The 10,078-nt window shown below is 45.4% G+C and overlaps 1 protein-coding gene across 1 annotated transcript in view; it reads left to right on the top strand.

Moving 5' to 3' along the window:
* GPR156 (G protein-coupled receptor 156) overlaps positions 1 to 10,078 on the top strand; it is an 87,602-nt gene that overhangs the window by 1,506 nt on the left and 76,018 nt on the right. The window contains exon 2 of the mRNA XM_040621724.1: positions 318 to 845. Within this exon, the coding sequence (XP_040477658.1) occupies positions 318 to 845 (528 nt within the window). The remainder of the gene's footprint in view (positions 1 to 317; positions 846 to 10,078) is intronic.

Raw genomic sequence — 10,078 nt, 5'->3', positions numbered from 1 at the left:
TTTTTTTTTAAATTTTTATTATGTTATATTAGTCACCATACCATACAATACATCGATTACCCAACATTTCTTCAGGGTGTCTTAAACACAGAGAGGCTCACACATCTCTGAATGGATGGACTTCTCGTTTGTGGTTTCCTTTTAGCATTCCTGGAAAAAGTAACGCCCCGTCTCTCTGATTATAAAATAAGTACGAACTCAACGCAAAGAATCTGGAAAACCTAGAGAGCATAAAATAAGAACACTGCTTGGTGACTCCACCCCAGACATAAAAAAGGAACTTTCGCGTGGAACCCTTCCAGCCTGTTCCTGGCCAGTTTGGGCCCCGCGGGCCGGGCCGGGGCGCCGAGGGCAAGTCTCCCGCGGACGGAGGGTCTCGGAGCCCAGCGGCCGGAGGCGGGGCTGCCCCGTGCTGCCGCCGCGTGCTGCGGAGCCGGCGGGAGCCGCGTGGTCCGCCGAGAGCGCGGAGAGCGCGGCGCGTGGGGGTCCGAGGATCCGCGCGTCCTCGCCGTGCGGGCCTCCCTCGGCGAGCGCGGGGGCCGGCACGCCACGCGGGGCGGCGCCAGGGGAGGGGCGGGAGGCGCGGCCCCGGCAGCGCCCGGGCCGGAGGCGGCCGGGGAGGGCAGCGCGCGCCCCGCGCAGACCTCAGAGGCCGGCGCCGCCGTCCCGCCGCCTCCACGCCCGGCCCCCGGCGCGGCGATGGGCGCGGCCGCCTGCCCTGGCCCTTGCCCTGCCCCCCGTCCCTCCCGGTCCTTTGCAGCCCCGCGAACCGGCGAGACACCCGGGGACCGCGGGCGTCCCGCCGCCAGACGCGGGCTTGGCGCTTCTCGGCGGTCGGAGACCTGGTGAGGTGAGCAGCGCGCCCTTGAGGATCCCAAATTCGGGAGTTTGTACGACTTCTCTGTGGACACTATGTATCCACAAAACATCAAACACTTACGTGCGAAAAGGGGGAAGGGCTTTCTCTCCTTTCCAGAATCTGGGCGGTTTCTTTGGAAACGGTTAAGAAACTGTCTTCGGAACCGGAGGCGAGCCCGAGGTCGCTCACCAGGAGTGCCAGTGGCAGTTTCCTGAGAGAAGAGGGGAGGGTACTGGTATTTGGTGGGCAGGGGGGCTGTGGCTGTTGTTTCGTTCAATGAGCGACAGTCTGCTGAATTAAGAGATCCCGGAACAGTTCTCACAGCCTCCTCACGGAGCTTGGCCCCAAATCGGCCTTGCAGGGGCACGTTCCGCCCGGGGTGCGGGGTGGCTGCGTGGGAGGATGGGCTCCCTCACCGGCCGTGTGAGGTCCCGAACGGAGAAAGTTTCATTGCCTGCCAGACTGCCTCGTTCTGGGCAGAGGAGAATGGCCCGGGAAGTGCAGCATCCTTGTGCCCCAGCAAACACCCGTTTCCGACTTACCTAGAGGCCACTTGTTAGAACTCGCTGTTTGAATGGTGTGTATCTAAGTATACTCATGCTACTGCCGAAGATGAACCTTGTTTTGAAAACTGAGTTTTGCTAACATTTCAGAATAGAAATCTGTGGGGAGAGAGGTCATGGCATGCGCTTACTCTTCCCTTTGTTGGTTTTCTAGGTACAAACATGCATGAATAGCAGGCAAATTATATCCTAGCCTGTAATGAGATGTCTTTCTTGGTAGAGTCCTTTAAACCAGGATATAGAGGATAACATTAAATTATTGCCTCCCTAGGTAAAAGCGAAAGATTTTCGGGCACGGGTTAAAAGTTGGAAAAATCGTTGAATAGTTGTATTAGGCAGCAAAGCTTGCAAAGGAAAATTAATTTTTCTCCGTCAATGGCGATTTTCAGCACAGAAGGCCTTCCTCCAGGCTGGGTAGCAGCAAGTCCCTTTGAATCTGGAGAATAAAATGCGTGGGCAGGCTTTACTTGAGTTAGGGTTCCAGAAGTGTGGGGTTTGGGGTCTCTCTGGTCTCCATTTTGGCAGCCTAATTCCACTTCAGGGCCACCATTGTCTCTGGAGTGCTCCCTGTATTTCCCCTTCTCTTCTACCACCAGCTTTTAGCTTCCCCCTCTTCCTCTATAAAGTCTGGAGTTGAGCCTGGTCAGAGGCAGAGTTACGGTAGCCTGGGGATAGAGTCTAGTGAAAGCAGAATTATGGCCTCTGGTGATTTAAGGGGTGAATGGGATGAAGCCACAGACTTCCAGCCTAGAAGGCTCTCAAGAGTGGGAAAATAATGATTGAGGGAAGGAGATTCTCTGGGGAGGACAGTAGGTGCTTACAATTTGTTTCCTNNNCTGAGGATTTTAATATTTCCTTTTGTGTTGTCTGAACATAAGGGCATTTCCAGATGGGGTTGAAGGAATCTGCCCTCCCACCCCACAAATTCACATTTTATTGCACTCCCTTATAGGTTTTCAGAGAGTAATTGGGGGCAGGGGGAGAGAGAAGAAAGAAGCACCAAGGCTCTGACTTGCCACAGAGACAATTGGACATGGACTAACATGGACAGAGAAGTTGGATTTGAAAGTTGGAAGGAATGTTCCACATTTAGTTAAAAATCAGAACCTTTATTTTGCAGAAAGGTGTTGAGAAGTATAATATTCATATTTAGTTGCTGATTAATTTTGCCTGATAAAGGATGCTAATCCCTACCTCTCTTTTTTTTTATCGCCAACAATTTATTATGAAAATAATAAATACATTTTCTGACATACAGAAAAGTTACCTGCCTCACTTTCTTATAACTGTCTTGAGATATAAACTTGTTAATGAAAATCAGAGTTTGAAATCCAGAAATATCTGATCTGGCCCCAGACAGAGCTTGAATCAGAAGGTGGCTAAGAAATAGATGTGTGGGGGGCGCCTGGGTGGTGCAGTGCAGTCAGTTAGTGTCCGACTCTTGGTTTCAGCTCAGGTCGTGATCTCAGGGTCATGAGATCGAGCCCCAAGTTGGGCTCCTTGCTCAGCAGGGAGTCTGCTTGAGAGTCTCTCTCCTTCTCCCTTGGCCTCTCCCTGCTTGTGCTCTCTCTCTCTAAAATAAATAAAATCTTTTTTAAAAAAAGAAATAGATGTGTGAAGGATATTAAAATTTTGAAGGGGAAAAATCTGGATCTTATTCTGACTCTTCCCTAAGAATTGGGCAGATCTCTTAATTTCCTTCTTTTTCCCATTCTTAAAACATCAGTTGAATTACATTACTCCCCTGCTTAACACTCTCTAATGGTTCCCTTCACACTTTGAATAAAACCCAACTTTCTTCCAGGGTTTACCTTTCAAAGTCTTATGCAATCTGACCTGTTTGACCTCATATTCTGTCACTCTCCCCTCTCTTGTCCTTCCTTCTGCCTGAACACTCTTCCTTCAGATACTTGCACTTCTTCTGTCCTCAATTCATTCAGGTCTCTCTTCAGATGCAACCTCCTTGATCAGGCCTTCCATGACTGCCTGATCCAAAACAGGCTTTTGTCACTCCCTGTTCTCTGACCCTGCTTTATTTCTTCATTGCTTTTTCATTACCTGGTATTATATAGTATAGCGTTTCTTTGTTAATTGTCCAATACCCCCCCTTCAAATGTCAGCTCCGTAAGGACAAGAAATTTTTTGTTGTGTTCATGGCTATCTGTGTTCCTGTTTGGCATATTATAAGTGATTAATAAATAATTGTTGAATTAATTAGGTAATTAAATGACACAACAAGGCACTAACTCCCATAAAGGTTGCAGAACCCTTGGTAAAATACTTGAAGTCCTTTTACGTAATTTGGGCCAATCAATATTTTATAGGTAAATGATGATACTGGAGATTAGTGGCCTCTTTTATCCTCACGGCGCTTATTTTTAAAAGATTTTATTTATTTATTTGAGAGAGAGAGGGACAGAGATAGAGAGAGAGCACAAGTGGAGAGGAGAGGGAGAAGCAGGCTCCCCACCGAGCAGGGAGCCCGACAGACTCAGGGCTCGATCCCAGGACGCTGGGATCATGACCTGAGCCGAAGGCAGACGATTAACCGACTGAGTCCCCCAGCCCCCCCCACCCCCTGCCACAGCATTTCAAAGCCGAATCCTGTGCCAGAAGCTCTGCCAGTTTTGACAAACCCACATTCCAAACAAGATATAAAAAAAATGCAGTCCCAGAAATTTCCCTCATGCCCCTTTCTGGTCATCCCCACCATCCAGAAGCAAACTTTGTTATGATTCGTATCATCATAGATTCGTTTTGCATTCTTGAACATCCATATAAATGCATTCACACTGATGTACTTTTGCATTTGACTTCTTTTTGCTCCACATAGATAGAGATTCATCCATGTTGTTGAGTATATCAGTTGTTCATGTCTTTGTATTCCAAGATAATATTCCTTCATATGACTACCACGTGCTTATCCATTCTTTTACTGATGGGCACTTGGGTTGTTTCCAGTTTGGGGCTATTTTAAATAAAGCTGCCATGAACATTCTTACAGGGTCTGCCTCATCTTGAGTCCTGTGTACTTTACTTGAAAGTCTTGTTTGTGCTACCAATGCTGAGAGAAGTATGGCAAGGTTACTGGGGCTGTGACTGCAGTGGCAGCCTTCCTGCAGCCCAGTGAGTGCCTTCTCTAGACAGCTCCACTGGCCACGGACCTACCTCCCACTCCAGAGGGAGAGCACTTGGAAAATGAATGTCTGTGCAAATTGGGGAGACCTCAGGAGCATTTTCAGTGTTCTTAGATCCTTAAAAGGGACTCTGTAGCATGCCTGCTGCCATTGCTGTTGTAATCCCTTCTTCCTCTCAGCTCCCCACCCCAGTACAAGTTGACTCTAATCAGCCACTGAACATTATGCTATCAAGGAGTTTAAATATTTATGAGCAAGAGTCTTGTTCAGAGCCTGATAAAATATTTATGTGTTTCCATGGGGCATTGGTTTCCATCTAGACTTCTTAAGGTGTTTTTCTGCGGCACTTGTCATAATCATGAGGTACTCAGACAGAGATAGATGATATAGCCAGGGAATATCCCGTGTTATTGAACCCCACCTTGCAGCAGACCCTGCTTTGCAGAGGTGGGGGAGGATGAGCACACAGAAAAAATGGGCATTACTAGTGTCTGGATCAAGAGAACAATGGTGTGTGTTGAGGAAAATGTTTTGAAAAGAGAAGGGCCTGTTAATATAGCACTGCTAAAGGTGTGAATTCAGAGGGGATTGTGGGAAAGAACCTGTTAGAGTGGGGAAGAATTAATGAAGGTGGGATGCATTCATTCCAGATAGAAGCATGAAGAAACCAGCCCATAAATGACATAGTCCCTTTGACATTGATGTAGACAGGGCTTATATATGACAACTATACTGAGTGCTATAATTATCACACCTGTTATGAAACTGTGGGGAAGGCGTGGAGGCTAGCCAGGGTTTCCAGGTGGAGAGCAGAGAACTAGCTATTTCAGTAGGGATTGTTATTTTCCTCCAAGGAAGAAGTGTCTTTCTTCTCCGGAGGAGGTGTGGTGCTTTGACTGGCAGCTGTAATGTGGAAGAACATTACTTGAAAGACAGTAACTAGAGCTGGTATTTGGTATTCGGTATTCAAGTCAGGGCCAGAGTGCCGGTGTGGCTTGAGTGAGGTGAAGAGGTGGGGAGGGTCAGGTCAGGGCAGGTTTGCAGTAAGAGATAAAGCAGGAGAGCTATAGTCCAGCTTGTCGAGAACACAGGAGTGTGGACTTTAGTCTGTTTGTTGTAGGGAACCATGTAACTTTTGACCAGAGACTGGGTCAAAATTCAAGCAATTCCTGGGAAGTGCATCCAACCCAAGCAAGGCCTTGAGGTCTGTTTATGTCCAAGGTGTTTCAAGAATATTTTGCTGTGTCCAGTCTATTCTAGAGCATGTGTGATCTATTCTAAAGGAGGTAGATAAGAGGGAGGGTAGATTCATTCAACATACTCCTAGGATTGACCAGGTCTCACCAACTACCTTCTTGCTGCGCATAACATATACTCAGAATATGCCAAGTCAAATTAAATTCGTAGGCTGTATGCTGCATCCTCTGCTCTTCTCCATGGCCACTTTGCCTCATAGAGGGAGTTGAGAGGGTCTGAGTAGCCCTTTAGTACCTGAACCCATATCTGGGTCAGTGTACTTCAGATGTGGGTTGCCAGGCAACAGAGGACCCAGCAGTGAGGCTGTCAGACCATCACTGCAGAACTCAGGCCTGCTTGACCAGGCTACGGGGCAGTGACCAGAGAGGCAACTGGCAGTAGAAGGCGGAGGTCATGCAGATTGAAAACCTATAGGCAGAACTGCCTGGCCCCCTTCCACCTGTGTTCTCCCTTCATATTGCAAGTTCCTATTCAAAAGTGCCCCTAGGATGTTTCCTTTTTAGCTCATCATGAAAATAGGGAGGGAGATAGTGGTGTTAAGCCTGTCAGCATCTGTACTTTATGATGTTTGTGACAAGGAAGAGATCCTTGTGGAAGTGATGGAAGAAGAATTCCTCATTCAGTTTTCAGTGCTGCAGTGAGGAGCTTTGCATAGATATAGATTAGCAGGAAGTTCTGGAGTTCTGAGAGAGAGAAGTGATTTCGTGGTATGAGGACAAGGAAGAGCATGGGAAGGTCTCTTAGAGAAACTTCAAGGTTCTGCCCGGGGTTTTGTTGGTTGAAATTGCTCTCTTGCTGCCATGGGGACCTGTTCCAGAGTGACAATGGGAACACCCAGGAAAGAGTGCTCTGGGCTTTCCCACTGCCATTTGTCTATGCTGAAACGTCAGACTGTCAGTTGGCACTGCCAGCTATCCATCCTGATTCTCCACAGGTAACTGGGGAGACCTTGAGAGAGAAGACGGAAGCAGATGTCTTAACTAGGGAAATGGTAAGGGCCTGAACATGTGGCCTGGACTGATGGTGTGATAAGGGTCTAAAGTATTGGTAGAGCAAGACTCCAGACCAACAGTGTCCTTCTTGCCTCTAATCTGATATATTCCTGGTTTTCTGCATGAAGTGGAGTCTCCCAAAGGCCACGTTAGATGTAGCATTTACTCTGAACATGAGAACAGAATGCATGTTTAATTGAGTGTCTTTTCCAAATGGGCATTTTGATGATTGTCTGATTGTGCCCAAGCTGGTGATAGCTGCCTGCTTTTGGATGCTGTTAGGATAAACCCAGAAGATCCAATAAAGAGGGAGCAGAAAAGGTAATATCAAGAGACGGGGAAGGGAAGAGAATAGTGACCTGCTGGGATCCTAGGTACCCAGTTGTCTGCAAGTGAAAAACTGGGATGAAAGAAGATGGAGTAACTACCCAAGGGGATCTTTACATGCAAATATTGCTGACTTCCAAGGCAGCCGTAAGGAGAAAAGCAGGGCTGAGAAATGAAGGCTGCTGTCACAGTTAGTCTGAGGAATATGAATACCCGCTTGACACACCAGAATACATAGCCACACAAAACTGTGCAGATGACAAGAGTAACATGCTGTCCAAACCCCTTTTTCACTTCCACGTATTCTCTCATATTTATTTGTAATATTGGGTATATACATGAGCCACTCATCTATACTTGCAAAGCTACACAAACGCAGACCTGCTTTAAAAAGGAAGGAAAAATAAGATGAAAATAGAGAGGGAGGCAAACCATAAGAGAGGCTAAACTCTAGGAAACAAACTGAGGGTTGCTGGAGGGGAGTTGGTGGGGTATGGGGCAACTGGGTGATGAGCATTAAGGAAGGCACTTGATGTAATGAGCTGGGTGTTATATGCAACTGATGAATCATTAAATTGTACCCCTGAAACTAATACTACAGTATATGTTAACTAAATTGAATTTAAATAAAGAATTAGAAGAAAAAGTAAGTATAAAGACAAAAAGAAACTATTCCAAAATATTATCAGCAGTAGCATTATAAATGATTACTTTTTAAAAAAATGTAACCATAGATCCCATGAACACTCTAGCATTTCTATGATAATTAGGAAAACATTGAATAAAAAATCTATTAAAGAGGTTAAGCGGGGAGATAGAAGAGGCATGGGTGGAGGACAGTAGGATTGTACAAGAAGAGGAAAAAGATGTTGAAAGATGAATGATCGAAAAAGTTAATTCTTCACAGGCTGCTAGCTTCTGTACATTATTTTCTTTATTATTGAATATCATGTATCTATTATCCCTCAGAAGATCTGGAGCTTCTATCAGCATGAAACCAAATGCAGATACTGAGCCAAGTGTCATTCCTCCAGGGCCTTAATTCTATCCTGTGGGTAACAACTGGAAGGCCCACAGCTAACTTCCAGTGGTCCTCAAGGAATCTTCCACCAAAGTACTAACACAGAACACTTCAGAATTGGGCGGAAGCATCTTTCTCACAGAGTTTAATATTTATCCCTGCAGAGGCTGGGCCAGCCTTGTGCATCTCATCTCTGAAGTGTGGAACAGGAGCCAACAAAGGCTGTGAGGACTTGGAGTAGTGGGATTTTTCCAGACAAAAGCCTGTTTTATTCTCATCCATGCCTCTGCCGCCTGCTCACTGGCTCAGGCAGCCCCTGCCCCTTGGGAAGCTCTGTGGCTGCGGCTTTGGAGAGATACCTATAGTTTTTATTTCACAGCCACCGGCCTTCTCCAGGGGCACTCTCAAGTCTGTGCTTTAATTGGCTGTTGTTGGGGGACACAAGGTGAGGCCTCTCTCTGACAGCAGAAGTTACTATTTACTTCTACCCACCAGGATCAATTTAAAGCAAATGCCAGAGAACTACACTGAAACCACTGAACTCTGGGGTCTGGCATTACTTGTAATTATTAAGTCAATAAATCGTTTTTATATTTTAAATTTATTACATTTTTAAATTATAAAAGCAGTACACACTCATTGTAACAAGTCTAGTAAGACAGTCTATAAAGAAAATGTTATTAATCTCCACCTCCTCTCCCCCTCCATCTTCCTGACAAAACCACTATTAAAAGTTAAGTGTGAATTCCTTTACTCCATTTCTATCTTTAAACAAATACGTAGTTATTTTCTATTTCATATGTAAATGAGATCGTATAATACCATTTACTCTATTATTTGTTTCATTTTAGTTGTTATATACATTCTACATATATAAATCTAATTGATCCAATTTCTTATTTTTAATAGCTACTTAATATTTCTTTGTAGGACTTCCATAATTTTTCCCATTATTTCTATATTGATAGATATTCCAGTTTTCCCTCTAGTTTTTTCCCACACAACAAATTATGCTACAGTAAACATCTTACATTCATCCTTACACTTGGTTTCCATTTCCATAGGGTGATTCCCCAAACTGGCATTTCTGGGTCAAAGGGAATACACACAATTTTACTTCTCACTGTGGGTCTCCCCTACAGCAATTGTTTCCCTCTCTTCTTTTGTCTTCCTCTCCCCTCTCCCACCACCTTTCTCCAGGGGAGCCTGTGTCTTTAGGCAGGAGAGCCCTGCAGTGAGAACTCCTCCTTGCCAACTGTGGATTATATGAGCTCAGTGGGAAACGGGGTCTGCAGTGTCTTGGTTGCATTGTGTCTCTATTGCTTCTGGTTGGCCAGACTGTTTACAGTTCCCCTTGCTCATTTATTCTGTGCTGTGGAATTATACATGGTCTTCCTCTGCGGCAGGAGCAGCATGAGCATTGTTGGGGGGGAGGGTTCAGAGAAAATAGGCTGTTATGATGCTTTCTCACAACACCATATCTGCTATGTTCCCTTTTATGCCTTTTCTTTATTTTTTAAATGCCTTTTCTTTAATAGTGGAATTGAGAAAAGTTCTTTGATTCTATCCAATTGTTTCCCTCTATTTTGAGGGATTTGAGTTTGGGGAGTTTTATGGGTATATAGTCAATCAACTACAACTTGACATGAGGATAATTAATTAAGTAGGTAGGGGTCTTGGAGCTTAAGGATCAGTGCCAAGCAACAGATGCGAACATTTTTAAACAAATGATTTTAACAAACGTGGTATTAGGAGTGTACTTCCCAGAAGTACTGGGCTTTCATTCTTAGTTTTGCTCTTGTTTGAATGTAAAACTGTAATCTGGTCCACCAGACCAGAGAGGAGTGGGATTCCCACCACACCAGGGCTGGAGAAAAATAGCAGAGAAGCACGAAGGGAAGCTGGTGAGTACAAACAAGTGA

Source organism: Ursus maritimus, unplaced genomic scaffold (assembly GCF_017311325.1).
Source record: "Ursus maritimus isolate PB19 unplaced genomic scaffold, ASM1731132v1 scaffold_4, whole genome shotgun sequence".
NCBI lineage: Eukaryota > Metazoa > Chordata > Mammalia > Carnivora > Ursidae > Ursus > Ursus maritimus.
This window is presented reverse-complemented; position numbering and strand designations above follow the sequence as displayed.